This window comes from Ylistrum balloti, unplaced genomic scaffold, assembly GCF_031769215.1.
Source record: "Ylistrum balloti isolate Yb309-2 unplaced genomic scaffold, AGI_CSIRO_Ybal_v1 Utg370882, whole genome shotgun sequence".
Lineage (NCBI taxonomy): Eukaryota > Metazoa > Mollusca > Bivalvia > Pectinida > Pectinidae > Ylistrum > Ylistrum balloti.
This window is the reverse complement of record NW_026782502.1, coordinates 791,766-809,285: the sequence shown is the minus strand read 5'-3', so window position 1 is coordinate 809,285 and position 17,520 is coordinate 791,766. Positions and strand designations below refer to the sequence as shown.

The 17,520-nt window shown below is 35.3% G+C and overlaps 1 protein-coding gene across 1 annotated transcript; it reads left to right on the top strand.

The window, feature by feature from the left end:
- The first annotated feature begins 12,838 nt into the window (after positions 1-12,838).
- LOC132559276 (toll-like receptor 4) lies at positions 12,839-15,445 on the top strand. Its single transcript, XM_060223890.1, has one exon. It carries the CDS (start codon positions 12,839-12,841, stop codon positions 15,443-15,445), a length of 2,607 nt encoding a protein of 868 aa, XP_060079873.1.
- The last annotated feature ends 2,075 nt before the right edge of the window (positions 15,446-17,520 follow it).

Sequence of the window (17,520 nt, the reverse complement as noted above, 5' to 3'; positions counted from 1 at the left end):
TATCAAATCTATATACGAGAGTGTTAAGGCATGTGTAAAGCTTCATGGTAAATTATCACCTATGTATGATTTAAAGGTCGGATTGTTACAAGGGAAATCTTTATCCCCAATAATGTTTTCTTTAGTTGTCAATGACCTGGAATCTGAATTGATTAATACAAATTGTCAAAGTTATTATTTGCAGCTAATTAATTTGTTTTTAATTATGTACGCCGATGACACGGTATTGTTTTCTGAGGACGTAGTTGACCTCCAAAATATGTTGGATTTCTTAAACACTTATTCTCGACTTTGGAAATTAGATGTAAATGTAGACAAAACAAAAATAATTGTATCCAAACGAGAAGTGGTGGTTTGATGGCCAAGTTATAGAAGTGGTAGACGCCATATTGACAGAGAAGAATGACTATTTGGTTGGTTATGCTTACTGGTTTGGTTGGTTGTGTAGTGGGTTGGTTTTTCCGCACAGAGGTTATGTCGGTTTTACATCATGGGTTTTTGCCTCCAGTATCCAAAACAACCTTTTGTTACCTTAAAAGTTCTACATAACCCGATTGTTGAAATTCGTTGTTAAATAGAGGTTACTATTCGTTTCATAGAACGATCGGCATAAGGTGATATTTCTGATACTGAATTCTACGGATTCTATATAATCTGACGGTTTCTAGTTGAACGCTCTGCAAGGCGTTTGACAGTCTGCCGAAAACTCTGACTAACAAACAACGTTTATATTGAATCAAGTGTATCCTTACTAACTTAATATTTCATTTTTCCGGTTAATTCACACCAAATTCGTATGTAATTCATTTGAACGTAATAATATCAATACCTTGTTAAAAATCTTAAAGCAAGACTTGCTCCCAAAATTCTTACAAGAAAGAAGTTTACTGGTTTTGAGCTCCGTGATATATGAAAAGTCATGTTTCGGCATATCAAGTTGTTTATAATATTCAATAATCAATGACCCGTGACATTTCGTGATAAAAAAAAACTAAAAACTTGAAGATGCGACTTAGCTCGCTTAAAAAATACTTACAGAAATTAACATCTATTTGCTCAATGTAAATATAGAAAACATCGTTCTACACAACCATTATACTGCGAGAAAAAGAAATTGCTAAAAAAGGAATACTTTAAAATATGAAGCCGACGCCGCTTCTGTCATCGATGGCGAGGTGGCTTTATTAAATGTATCAACTCTCCCATCTCTCCTCCACTTTCCTTCGAACAGGCGAGCTTAAATTACAATACAAGTACATGTGTGTCTGGGCTTCAATCTATTATAGCATTCAAAACACAAATACATAAGTACACACACACTCACCTATAAGCATGCAGGCAAAAATATGTACGTACTTAAGGACAGACAGATACAGACAGAAAAATAACATCAGAATAATTTGTAATCACTCTATAGATTATCCTGATACATATCAACATACCTTGCGATGGGAAATCTTACGCTGTGCCAGTGTCGTGCCTTCAATAAAATCCTCATAACTGTTTCTTTATCTCTCTGCGTGTAGGTTTGTAGTTATGTTCGCCTGAAAGTGTACACCTAAATTTATATAGCACGAGGGATGAACTGCGTATTTGATTGGTTATTTACAAGACGAGTATATGATTCACTGACCTAGCCCTGTGTTATTTCACCACTGGAAATTCCTTAATTGAGTCTAATATATATTTATATTATCTGTCACATATCATAATTACGATGTTCATAGAAGTACAGGGGGCCAATGCACTCCACCTAATAGATTTTGGCACTTATTTCTGTTAATTAAGATTTGCTTCTGTCGCCTCAAAAATTTCAAAATTTAGTCCAGAAGTATCACATGCCTTGAGTGATAAATATACCCTAACTTGTGTTCTAGCTTAAAACGGTTTGAAAACAGTGAAAAATTCCCTTTTTATTACTTAGTAGAGTTTAACCTCACCTAACGACCACCTCAAAATTACGACCAAATTTTTCAGTCACGTTTTTTTCACTATATATCTTTGTATTGGTCGTTTCAGTATTACGACCACCCCTCTATTACGGGCACTTTTTCAGTCACGTTTTTTTCACTATATATCTTTGTATTGGTCGTTTCAGTATTACGACCACCCCTCTATTACGGGCACTTATTTTAGTCACGTTTTTTTCACTATATATCTTTGTATTGGTCGTTTCAGTATTACGACCACCCCTCTATTACGGGCACTTTTTTTAGTCACGTTTTTTTCACTATATATCTTTGTATTGGTCGTTTCAGTATTACGAACACCCCTCTATTACGGGCACTTTTTTTAATCACGTTTTTTTCACTATATATCTTTGTATTGGTCGTTTCAGTATTACGAACACCCCGCTATTCCGTATATGGTTTGTTGAGTGGTGCTTTAGCAACTCATGTGCCTTTCATCGAGACGTCCAATGTTTGATTTGCTGTACGGACTTATAAAGGTATGGAATCCCCTGCCTGATAATACCTCCCTCAGAAAACTCACGATAGAATTTTAGTGAGTGAACCTGAACTGAGCTTCATGCGTTTCCATCAGGGAAACAAGAGTGATTATTATAAGATAGAATAGTTTGTTTAGTTGTACAATAGATAATGTTCTGTTATATATATATATACATCTTAATGATTTTGTACATCGTATTGTGTACAATAGTGTTCAACATTCAGCTGAATTAACATATCTTAATAAAGTAACATACAGATAATGATTAAGGTACTGATATAAAATGTGTTAGCCTTTTTCACTGATAATGATTGATCGACACCAGTTGTTCAATGATCTATAATTACAACATAATTCTATACTTCTTTTAACAATTAATGACAGTTAAACTTTAAACTGATAACGATAAATCCAGATTTATGATATTTAGTAAAAGGTAAGATGATATGAAAATAAACCATTTATTTCATGTCATAACAATGTATTATTATTCCCATTAAAGTATCTACAACAGTGTCCATATTGTACACAGTGGAGCAACATAAGGCCATTTAGTGTTCGATAAAACAGATTAACATAATTACAGTTGTATGTTTTTTTCCTGAATCCTCTTTCTGACAGATGTTTTATGTATAATTGAATGATTGAATAAAATATTGTTAAGTCCAAATATTTGAATGTGTCGGAGTGGAACACTCGCGCGACACACTTCAAAACAGCTTGTAAACGTATATATGCTGACGTAAAGCTGAAAAAGAAAACATTTCGTTGTCTGTCTGTCGATCTAGCTTTCTATTTGTCGATCTGTCTGTCTGTCTGTCTGTCTTGTATATGTATATATATAAATATATAGTGATATAAAACATGCTGTCTCAATAGAGTTTGTACTCTCACATTTCGACTTTTGTTGTTATATAAGTATATATATGTATGTCTGTAATTCGGTAAAAGTTGACGGTTGACATGTCCTAATTGCTAATACATTTTGATATTCCATTCGCATTTAAAGTTTAAAAACATAGGCCCTTAGCACCACTACCGAGCGCTGGAAAGATGAAACAGCTGGTGATGTAGTGTAACTTATCCTAAATATGTATTTAACAGTGTTTTGTGTTTTTTGTCTTTATTATAACGTTCGTAAAATCACGTTCAACAAAGTGGATATTCTCTTAAAATTTAGGTCATTTGAAAACGTCTGTCGTAATATCGAAGTTGGGGTCACTTGTAATTATAGGATGTTGAAGCTCTTACGGTTTTCCTATCTATTTTAGAAGTGCGTCTATCCCCTCTCTATAAATAGCTTGACGTAGCATCCATAATGTACATATCTTGCTGTCTTTACGTGATTCCAGTGTGAAATATTCCTGTATTTGTTCATTTAGGAGAGGACTAAAGGAGTTTGTATAGCTGATGACCAATACTTTTGTTCATAAGCAATAAAATACGTTTAAAACAAAATAGGGAAACTCCCTCTCTATAAATAGTCTGACCTAGCATAGCGGTGGTGTGATGTGTTTCAAGCGTGAATTCAAATACGATAGAAATTTCCATGCGAACCGGCTTGAGTCATCAGTTTGAAATGGCGCGATATTCTGTCGCATCAACACAAATGTGAGAGTTTATCCTTCATCGGTAGATAATATTAGCACTATTTTTACATGTACATTAAGATATCCCCGTTATCATACCAATTCTCTACTGACATATCTGTCTATTTTCTTTATTAGTACTTTTCTTACTGAATAGGCGTCCGTTGAGTATACGGCTCCTTGAATAGTCAGGGTCATTTTGATACGGGGTTTCCAAGATGTGTATATTACATTGTATAAGAAATATTGTATTTCAGTAAAGGTACTTGCTGTCATTTAACGGTCCATTCTGTCATAAAAATCACGGCTTTTCAATTTCAATATTGAACTTTAACCTGTACAATGTTATCTTCAGAATATTGATATATATTTTTAGTTCCGGAATTTGCGGTTTCTTTTTTCTGTCAGATTTCCTATTCTATAAATAGCATGATCTAGGGCACTGATAGTGTGGTGTGCTTACTGACGTGAATTTCTTTGGCATGGGGTCAATAATTAGGACTTCACAAGAATCACACTAAATTAATCCCCACAAATAAAATCACGCACAGAACATCGTTATAGCATAATGTATGGTATTTATGAAACGGATTTACTGCCAGCTGGCGATGTCGGCGACGGCCAAAGTTGGTAATCAGTAATAGACGGATATACGTTAGATCAGACAGGAAACGACAATACAGAAATCTTCGTAACATTTAGTACAGGTTTCGGTACAAAAAAACGCGAGAAAAAATGGCCCTATTCTTTTATCTTGTACTATAACAGTTAAGAGAAAGGCGACTCATAATTGTAAGCGACGGGAATGTGAACAGAAATGGCGCGAAAAAAATGTAGAAGAAAGCATGCACAGTAAACAGTACGGGGAATCCGACTTACATGAGCGGCGAAGATGGCGCGAAAAAAAAACCTGAGAAAATTCGGACTATTGGACCTTCGGACTATCGGGCCTTCGGACTATTGGGCCTTCGGAATATAAGGCGGTCATCCAGTGGTACCGTTCTCGCCTTTCACTTATCCGTTCGGAGTCAGAAGTCTGTGCTATACATCCGTATGTGTATTACAATGTATGTATTGAATTTTATACAGAGTAATTGTTTATTCAGAATACTACGTGTGTGTATTTGTATGTGTGATGTAGGGTTTTATACCGTAGTACATTGACAAATCCACATCGAAGCGATTCCAAGAACACACAGTACAAATCTCACAATGCAGTTCGAGTTGCCTCCCCTGAATACAATCTGACTGCTTGATTCAAATTAAAATTCGACGATATGAACTAAAAGACGGAAAAGAAACCAGATGTTTTCGAGTATGTTTTGACAAACTAACAACTCTATTCTTAACTTTCTGTTTTCAATCCTTGATTTACATATAAAGACAAAACAATGTGTCGCCAATAGGTATGTAATTAGACAACCAAGCATCATAAAATTCTGAATTACTTAGATCCTGCTTCATCGGAAACATAAAATTCATCTTATACTAATCTCCACAAGTATATTACAACGTGATTCTAATAGGCCATTATCAATATTCTTTAATTCAAGAAAGTATTTTATAACAGCAATCCTACGACCATTTGATAAAGGAAAATGACCCAGCTCAGAGTAGACCATGAAGGCATTTTTTAACACCAAGCACATCTTTAAAGAATAATAAATACCCCTCCTAAAACCTCATACGTATAATTAAGTAAAAATGCAATAAAATACCAAACAGTGACAATTGATTATCGCAAATCAACATGTATCTTTTTATTTTTATGATAGCAGAAAATACAGTGTTTCTACCTTGAGCAGCAAATGTATCTAAAGCAAGAATAGATTTATCATTGTAGTACTAAACCAAGGTAAGAAAATCAATCTACTAATTCAACGGGAATGCCATCAAAACTTCTAAGTTCGATTGGTTAAACAAAACAATAGGAGACTAGTCAGTACCGGCTGGATCCTGGCTATTTACCTCGTAATAACAAACTGACAGAAAATTGAGAATTTTACAAAAGTAATAAAAATAGAATTTAGTTTCTGACGGAATTAAAATTTTTTCGATTCATTGCCGAGACAAAAAAGAGACTTCCATTTAATAATTCCTTATAGAATGTAAACGTAATGAGTGACTGTACACTGGTCACGTGTGGCACTTCGTAAACAAACCCCTCTTAATCACGATTGTAAATAACGGTTAAGTATGTACCTGACAGACACGTGTCTGACCGAATTGATAAGACAGAATCGATCAGGAAGGTTCTATAGTATCACATAACGATTCGGTATGTACCTGACAGACACGTGTCTGACCGAATTGATAAGACAGAATCGATCAGGAAGGTTCTATAGTATCACATAACGCTTCAGTATGTACCTGACAGACACGTGTCTGACCGAATTGATAAGACAGAATCGATCAGGAAGGTTCTATAGTATCACATAACGATTCGGTATGTACCTGACAGACACGTGTCTGACCGAATTAATCAGACAGAATCGATCAGGAAGGTTCTATAGTATCACATAACGGTTCAGTATGCACCTGACAGACACGTGTCTGACCGAATTGATCAGACAGAATCGATCAGGAAGGTTCTATAGTATCACATAACGATTCGGTATGTACCTGACAGACACGTGTCTGACCGAATTGATCAGACAGAATCGATCAGGAAGGTTCTATAGTATCACATAACGCTTCAGTATGTACCCGACAGACACGTGTCTGACCGAATTGATAAGACAGAATCGATCAGGAAGGTTCTATAGTATCACATAACGCTTCAGTATGTACCTGACAGACACGTGTCTGACCGAATTGATAAGACAGAATCGATCAGGAAGGTTCTATAGTATCACATAACGATTCGGTATGTACCTGACAGACACGTGTCTGACCGAATTAATCAGACAGAATCGATCAGGAAGGTTCTATAGTATCACATAACGGTTCAGTATGCACCTGACAGACACGTGTCTGACCGAATTGATCAGACAGAATCGATCAGGAAGGTTCTATAGTATCACATAACGATTCGGTATGTACCTGACAGACACCTGTCTGACCGAATTGATCAGACAGAATCGATCAGGAAGGTTCCATAGTATCACTTAACGATTCGGTATGTACCTGACAGACACGTGTCTGACCGAATTGATCAGACAGAATCGATCAGGAAGGTTCTATAGTATCACATAGCGATCCAGTATGTACCTGACAGACACGTGTCTTACCGAATTGATCAGACAGAATCGATCAGGAAGGTTCTATAGTATCACATAACGATTCGGTATGTACCTGACAGACACGTGTCTGACCGGATTGATAAGACAGAATCGATCAGGAAGGTTCTACAGTATTACGTAACGATTCGGTATGTACCTGACAGACACGTGTCTGACCGAATTGATAAGAAGACAGAATCGATCAGGAAGGTTCTACAGTATCACATAGCGATCCAGTATGTACCTGACAGACACGTGTCTTACCGAATTGATAAGACAGAATCGATCAGGAAGGTTCTAAAGTATCACATAACGATTCGGTATGTACCTGACAGACACGTGTCTGACCGAATTGATAAGAAGACAGAATCGATCAGGAAGGTTCTACAGTATTACATAACGATCCAGTATGTACCTGACAGACACGTGTCTGACCGAATTGATAAGACAGAATCGATCAGGAAGGTTCTATAGTATCACATAACGATTGAAAATACGAAACGTGAAACTATTTCAACATAATCATTTTTTTGAAAGTCATCGCCATTTCATATCCAAGATATTGTAAGAGCACACTTTTTGTCATTTCAGTCTCTGTGACTTACTGTTTGTTATTTAGATGTGTTCGCAGAAGATGTTCAAGTCTAAACTAGGACATGTATCTATTGTATCAATAGTTATGTATGAGAAACATACAGTGAGATACGAGATTGCGGTAAACGTCTAACCAATGTAATTTAATAGACTACAATAACTCACAACATAATTATCAATAGATAAACAGAGTAACATAGAGCTATTTTACACTTGAAGCTTTAAATAGACCAAAACGTAGTTAATGCATGCATGTTCCTTCTCCTAAGCGAGTAAAGTTTGTCTCGAAACATAATCCAAAAGTTATTACAAAGGTAATTGTCGGCTACGTGTAATAGAACTAGTGTATATATTTATTTCCTGGGTTTAGCCATCCTGTAATATCTTGTGTACACAACACTGAACAAGAGAAGGAAGTTCCGTCGGACGTTATCCAAAACCATAGAGTTAAGATATCTTACTAAAGGAGATATTCAAGATGTCACAGACCGGTCCCTTTCTCAGCTTTCTGAGAAACAGGAACAGTGAATGTCAAGCCACGCCCCCTCCGATCTTCACTTGAAGGTTCCTTATGTTGAAAATCAACTGAGCATAAACCAACAACAAATCGTATACTTCGGGACAAGTAATGGATTCAGTTACGACTCTAAGTGTCCTTTTTTATTCTGTTGCCTTTTATAGAATTAAAACAATGGACTTTGGTACAAAGAGTTTTACGATATTTGTTATTCATAACGTGTACTGTATGCAGTGAGCCAGTGTAGGTATGTATTGTATATAGGTGTTTATATCTAACTAGGTCTTTTAAACTGATCACCTGACATCCAGACGTTACATTAACGTAATAAATTATAACCATTAAGGAAGTTAATTCATACAGACAGGAAAACTTCTACCTCACAAAAGCTACATCTTTTAAAGGTAAATTCGTATGAAAAAAAAGACGTTTTGTCAACTACAGTGTGTAGTTTTATTGTAAATGAATAGTAATTGGGGTTTATTCCATTTGCTACCTGTACAGTATCAATATCAACAGAATGAAATGTTTCTTTGTGAAGAATAGAATCTAAATTCTTACATTTTTTGTTTAAGATTTCTATTCTTTTTGTCACTATTTGAACACGATGGTCTTTATATTTCCAGGACCTAGAATGCAGACATAGCTGTGTAAAATATGGGACAGATAGCACCGGTCATTGGTAAGTACAGTGTAAAATATGGGACAGTTAGCACCGGTCATTGGTTAGTACAGTGTAAAACATGGGACAGTTAGCACCGGTCATTGGTGAGTACAGTGTAAAATATTGGACAGTTAGCACCGGTCATTGGTTAGTACAGTGTAAAATATGGGACAGATAGCACCGGTCATTGGTGAGTACAGTGTAAAATATTGGACAGTTAGCACCGGTCATTGGTTAGTACAGTGTAAAATATGGGACAGATAGCACCGGTCATTGGTGAGTACAGTGTAAAATATTGGACAGATAGCACCGGTCATTGGCAAGTACAGTGTAAAATATGGGACAGATAGTACCGGTCATTGGTAAGTACAGTGTAAAATATGGGACAGATAGCACCGGTCATTGGTTAGTACAGTGTAAAATATTGGACAGTTAGCACCGGTCATTGGTAAGTACAGTGTAAAATATTGGACAGTTAGCACCGGTCATTGGTTAGTACAGTGTAAAATATTGGACAGTTAGCACCGGTCATTGGTTAGTACAGTGTAAAATATGGGACAGTTAGCACCGGTCATTGGTAAGTACAGTGTAAAATATGGGACAGATAGCACCGGTCATTGGTTAGTACAGTGTAAAATATGGAACAGTTAGCACCGGTCATTGGTTAGTACAGTGTAAAATATGGTTACTTAGGTAACTAGCATGTTACATTATTAACGTTAGCATAACTATTGATTATTTCAAAGAAAAAAAGAACAAGTATAGTTGTTGATGATATTTGCCGGACATGACATTGTGATTGTAATATAGGCTACCTTACAAATCTTGAGTTAATATTGAGAACAAATATTCAACATGTTCTATCAAAGTTATTCACCACTAAAGGTACACAAACTAGAAATTGTCAATTACAGCCATATAGCCTCTGGTCATCCACCCATTAAATTTGGGTCGCTCACTTCTGAAAACAAAAACAAAAACAAAATAAAAAATAGAAAAATCTACATGTGAAAAGAGATTAATATAAATTCAAATTGTATGACATCAGAACAAAATAAAAATAGGAAAGTATTACACGGAATAAGACCTGGTACTATAGAATTTATTCTAGTAACTATACAATAATGCCAATCCACGATATAACGCGTCTCCGATTCATTTGCACAGTAAAGCAACTACACTGTACATCAACTAAGCAAACAGATGAGTTGTTTATGGTAGTATGAATGCCACTGCTCATGATCGCCTTGATGACAGTATTGCGGGCGTTGAAACGTAGAGAGTTCACCCACCGTCAAAATATCGATTCCACGAGACAGGTTGCACTGAATGATATGTTTCTGTATGAATCGTGTTGTTAATTCCATTTAGCAGCAACACAGGGAACGCATATAAAAGAACATTATATAGTTAAACCATAACAACTCAGTAAACATTTTTGCCAGTGAAATATACTGAAATGTTTCATTTACGGTAAAAAATAACATTTTTGGGGGGTTATTTTTTCAAGAGTGAAAAAAACATTTTTTCCAGACTCACGTCAATGAAAAAGAGAGAACATAAATCATCTGATAAAAGTGATCTGTAGAATATTAATAATCTAAAATGACCTCACATCATCTGTAGAATATTAATAATCTAAAATGACCTCACATCATCTGTAGAATATTAATAATCTAAAATGACCTCACATCATCTGTAGAATATTAATAATCTAAAATGACCTCACATCATCTGTAGAATATTAATAATCTAAAATGACCTCACATCATCTGAAGAATATTAATAATCTAAAATGACCTCACATCATCTGTAGAATATTAATAATCTAAAATGACCTCACATCATCTGTAGAATATTAATAATCTAAAATGACCTCACATCATCTGTAGAATATTAATAATCTAAAATGACCTCACATCATCTGTAGAATATTAATAATCTAAAATGACCTCACATTATCTGTAGAATATTAATAATCTAAAATGACCTCACATCATCTGTAGAATATTAATAATCTAAAATGACCTCACATCATCTGTAGAATATTAATAATCTAAAATGACCTCACATCATTTGTAGAATATTAATAATCTAAAATGACCTCACATTATCTGTAGAATATTAATAATCTAAAATGACCTCACATCATCTGTAGAATATTAATAATCTAAAATGACCTCTAAAATGACCTCACATCATCTGAGAATATTAATAATCTAAAATGACCTCACATCATCTGTAGAATATTAATAATCTAAAATGACCTCACATCATCTGTAGAATATTAATAATCTAAAATGACCTCACATTATCTGTAGAATATTAATAATCTAAAATGACCTCACATTATCTGTAGAATATTAATAATCTAAAATGACCTCACATCATCTGTAGAATATTAATAATCTAAAATGACCTCACATCATCTGTAGAATATTAATAATCTAAAATGACCTCACATAATCTGTAGAATATTAATAATCTAAAATGACCTCACATCATCTGTAGAATATTAATAATCTAAAATGACCTCACATTATCTGTAGAATATTAATAATCTTAAATGACCTCTCATCATCTGTAGAATATTAATAATCTAAAATGACCTCACATCATCTGTAGAATATTAATAATCTAAAATGACCTCACATTATCTGTAGAATATTAATAATCTAAAATGACCTCACATCATATGTAGAATATTAATAATCTAAAATGACCTCACATTATCTGTAGAATATTAATAATCTAAAATGACCTCACATTATCTGTAGAATATTAATAATCTAAAATGACCTCACATCATCTGTAGAATATTAATAATCTAAAATGACCTCACATTATCTGTAGAATATTAATAATCTAAAATGACCTCACATCATCTGTAGAATATTAATAATCTAAAATGACCTCTAAAATGACCTCACATCATCTGTAGAATATTAATAATCTAAAATGACCTCACATCATCTGTAGAATATTAATAATCTAAAATGACCTCACATCATCTGTAGAATATTAATAATCTAAAATGACCTCACATCATCTGTAGAATATTAATAATCTAAAATGACCTCACATCATCTGTAGAATATTAATAATCTAAAATGACCTCACATCATCTGTAGAATATTAATAATCTAAAATGACCTCACATCATCTGTAGAATATTAATAATCTAAAATGACCTCACATCATCTGTAGAATATTAATAATCTAAAATGACCTCACATCATCTGTAGAATATTAATAATCTAAAATGACCTCACATCATCTGTAGAATATTAATAATCTAAAATGACCTCACATCATCTGTAGAATATTAATAATCTAAAATGACCTCACATCATCTGTAGAATATTAATAATCTAAAATGACCTCACATCATCTGTAGAATATTAATAATCTAAAATGACCTCACATCATCTGTAGAATATTAATAATCTAAAATGACCTCACATCATCTGTAGAATATTAATAATCTAAAATGACCTCACATCATCTGTAGAATATTAATAATCTAAAATGAACTCACCTCATCTGTAGAATATTAATAATCTAAAATGACCTCACATCATCTGTAGAATATTAATAATCTAAAATGACCTCACATTATCTGTAGAATATTAATAATCTAAAATGACCTCACATCATCTGTAGAATATTAATAATCTAAAATGACCTCACATCATCTGTAGAATATTAATAATCTAAAATGACCTCACATCATCTTATTCCAGGGACTATCTTTTTTATCTGGTGGTTAAACACACTTGGCGTTCATGGTGAAGACACCAACATGGATGGATCGGATATTCCACGTGATTTTACCATGGCCAATCAGCTTCAACGTCTCAGCAATTTCACAAACCTATCTACCAACTGTTCATCAGAGAACATGTGTCGTTGTTATGTTGACAGTGACCACAATTATGTGGCCGACTGTTCCTATCAGAATATCGAATTTGTTCCACGATTTCATCATAGCGTGTCGGTAGTATACTTACAAGGAAACATAATTAGAAACCTTTCCGGAGAAGGACTCCCAAAATCTGCTACATATTTAGACTTATCAGGAAACAAGTTAGGCTCATTCATCAGTCCATTCCCTTTTAAGGATATGAAAAAATTGAAATATTTATATTTAAATGATAATTTCCTACCGTATACCAAATCTGTGTTTTCCGACTCGGTTTTTCAGGGAATGACAAGTTTGGTATGTCTGAATATCAAACAAAATAACATGAAATATACACCAAGAAACTTAAGATTTCCAATCAGCATTGCTAAATTGAGAAACTTGGAAACGTTGCTCTTAGATGGAGTAGATTTGTTAGGTTTCGATGAAAGCTTTAAATTATTGACCAAGTTGAAAATATTGGATTTATCTGGAGAAGCAGGGATCTGCAACATCAGAACATTTAGATCCGATTTCTTTAAAAATGTTCCTAATATCGTGTATTTGGATATTTCCGAATGCAATATTCACACAATTGAACTAGCAACATTTCGTGGTTTGAAATCACTTCACACTCTCAATATCTCGTCTAACGAATGCTTAACATTCCGAGTACTTGCGAATATCACAAATGATATGCAATACACATCTATTCGCGTCCTAGACATAAGTCGCTTGCATTGCACCTTTGGGCCTAGCACTGTTATCCATACAGGTGACATGGACCACCTCCATAACACAAATCTCACACATCTGTACGTGGAAAGCAATAGGATAGCTATTTTGGAAACCGGAGTTGCAAGGAAATTCCCAAAAAGTCTTAAATTCTTATCCGTATCAGATAATAACTTATCTTTCGGGATTTACTATATAGAACTTATGTCTGAAATACCTAATATAGAAGTTGTTCACGCCGATCATCAAGGAAGTCCGCATAACTTAGAGACCGGAAGTAGTGATTGTAACGATTGGCGCGCCCCGCCGCCACCTCAAGACGCCATAACATTCGCTTTATCTACTGAATTACTTAGCTGTAACAGAAATCCTCTACGGAATTTAAAACACAATACTGAAATTATAACAAAATTTTCTTTTCCTTTATCCTTAAGAAAACTTTATTACAGTAACAATGCAATGAATTTCGAAATTGGTTTAATTGATTTTGAAAAAAATAATTTAGAGATTTTAGATCTAAGTAATAATTTATTTCATTCGTGGAGAGGACCATTGAACAATTTAAAGCATATCAAATATTTAGATTTGTCTCATAATTATTGTAGTTACATGTCAGATTATTTTTTTCCATTCGATAACAATGTCAAGACTTTATTCATTCAAAACAATTTATTAGGAGATGTGCTAAGTACAGATCATGATGGAAGAATATTCAAGAATTTTACAAATTTAGAAATTCTAGATTTATCTACAAATCATATCTATTCTTTACCAAGTCGTCTGTTACGGCATCAATACACACTTCAGATATTAAACCTTAGTAATAATGCGTTAAGTGAGTTCAGTTTAGATTTGTCAGAAATGAGATATCTGACATATATTGACTTGAGACACAACAAACTACGAACAATCAAAGAGAGCCAGCAGGACCAGATAGGACGCTTAAAGGTCAACAATGTGACGGTTAATTTGGTAGGAAACACAATGGACTGTTCCTGTATGGAATTAGAGTTCCTGAAATGGATAGCCGAAAACAAAGCCCTTTTTGTAAATTTCCATGGATACGATTGTGTATTTACTAATGGAACACAGGCGTCATTTACTGACTTAGACGGAATCCTGATTGAACTGAGTAAGTCATGTGACAGTTATATCGCTATCATAGCAGTGTTTGCTTCCATGGTTTTGTTGTGTTTATCACTGACTATTTCTGGTATTATATATCGGTACAGATGGAAACTCCGTTACCTGTTTTACATGGCAAAGACACGATATAAAGGCTATTCAACAGTCGCCCATGCAGAGGACGACGACAATTACGTATTTGACGCGTTTATCTCATATTGTTCGGACGATTTCTGTTTTGTAAGAGGTGAGGTGGTACCCAACCTGGAAGAAAAACAAGGCTTGCAACTTTGTCTTCATCAACGTGATTTTATACCCGGGCAGGAAATAGCCCAAAACATCACCAACGCTATTCACCAAAGTCGGAAAACCGTGGTCTTACTGTCTCAAGCATATCTTAAGTCATACTGGTGCATGTACGAATTCAACATGGCGCGAATGGAGAGTATTTATTCCAGGGGAGGTGACTCTGTTCTGTTATTGGTGTTTTATGGAGAAATTCCAACCAAAGAATTGCCGTTCATGTTGCTGGATTTGATAGACAGTGACTGTTACATCGAATATCCCGAAGACGACGAACATGGCAAGGTTGTTTTCTGGGATAAACTAACAACAGCCATTTCTCCACATTTAACGACTACATTATGATAATGCCTAATATGCTCAATAGATAAGCTACACATACATTATTCTTGGGAGTAACATTAAAATAATTGTCCTTGCCATCCGATTTTGGGTCAGGATAAATACAATGTACTAAGCATAAATGTAAGCCAAGCACTTGAGGGCAAGTTTCATTCGTGGGATTTATTCTACCTTGTATATTAAATCAAATTTACTCTCTGCTATTTGTTTGTCTATGTCTTCACGTTCATCGCCAAAGTCAGTGTCACACAATATGAGATGGGAATGCTTAAGGGCACCTCAATATCAGAAAACTCAATAGGTGTTCAATATTAAAACCATAATAGGATAATGAACCGGTCAGTTTCTGTTTTAGAAGTTTACATAGTTTTTCTTTTGTTGTTTTCAAGATGTAAATTGTTTCACTTTTTTCAATGAATGATTAAAATCGGTAATAGATAAGAAGTAAAAATAGTTGATAAAAGTATAGCATTCATGTACAACGCAAAACCGGCTAGCAAGATTGCACTTCAAATGATAGTCATTTTACAAAGTGCAATCTCCGTGATGTAACTATATCAGCCAGATTGAACGTTCTCTCACAGTACACCTTTACAGATCAGGGACGGTAATTAGTGTAATTATCACACCGATAGTTATATGTAAGGGCCGTCGAGTGAAATGGAGGATAACCTGCTGTATACTCAAAATATTTTCAGATATTCAAAGAGATTACATCAACTCAAAATATTAACCATCAGTTGGGATATACGACAGAACATTAGATTTCGTACCTGAAGCAGTAAATAGTCATAAACTTAGTTAATGTTAAGAGCAGGCCGATAGAGAGAGATAGAGAGAGAGAGAGAGAGAGAGAGGGGGGGGGGGGGAGAGAGAAAGAGAGAGAGAGGGAGAGAGAGAGAGAGGGGGGGGGAGAGAGAAAGAGAGAGAGAGAGAGGGAGAGAAAGAGTCACAGACAGACAGACAGAGAGTCACACACACAGAGAGAGAGAGAGAGAGAAGGGGGGAGGAAGGGGGGGAGGGGGGTAGAGAGAGAAGGAGACACACAGGAGAAAGAGACACAACCGGAGAAGCAGAACGAGAGTCTCTATCGTTAATCACATCGTTCGGATGCAAGCTTTACCAATAGTGAAACAATAAGGTGACAAGGACTTTGGACTGTGATACTTCGGTAAGATTTTATTTATCTAGAGGGCAGAAATGCTTATGGTGTAGGGACAATTGCGATTTGTGGTGACATCACAATGCATTCATGGAAGGACCACTTTGGTGAGAATGGAAGCCAGCTTGACCAGTTTGTGCTATCCTGGCTAAATTATTTTGAAGCCGGACAACGCACATCCTCATACTTCTGGTGTTGTTGGGTCTACATCAACAGATCGTTAACGTGGTATATTGGTATCCTGACTTGCCTCCAATCGACTACATTGTCAGCTACATTGCTGATACACTGACCACTGAGGCAAATACATTGCTGATACACTGAACACTGCGTCAAATACATTACTGATACACTGACCACTGTGTCAGCTACATTGTTGATACACTGACCACTGCGTCAGCTACATTGCTGATACACTGACCACTGTGTCAGATACATTGCTGACAACCTAAACACTGTGTCAGCTACATTGCTGATACACTGACCACTGCGTCAGCTACATTGCTGATACACTGACCACTGTGTCAGATACATTGCTGACAATCTAAACACTATGTCAGCTTCATTGCTGATACACTGAACACTGAGTCAGCTACATTGCTACTAACCACTGCGTCAGCTACATTGCTGATACACCGACCACTGCGTCAGATACATTGCTGATACACTGACCACTGCATCAGATACATTGCTACTAACCACTGAGTCAGCTACATTCCTGATATACTAACCACTGCGTCAGCTGAAATGCTGATACACTGAACACTGTCAGCTACATTGCTGATACACTGACCAATGAGTCAGCTACATTGCTGATACACTGACCAATGAGTCAGCTACATTGCTGATACACTGACCACTGAGGCAAATACATTACTGATACACTGACCACTGTGTCAGCTACATTGCTGATACA

Bases quoted from the DNA above. Each gene is read 5' to 3' on its own strand.
- LOC132559276 (XM_060223890.1), top strand. From the start codon at position 12,839: ATGGATGGATCGGATATTCCACGTGATTTTACCATGGCCAATCAGCTT.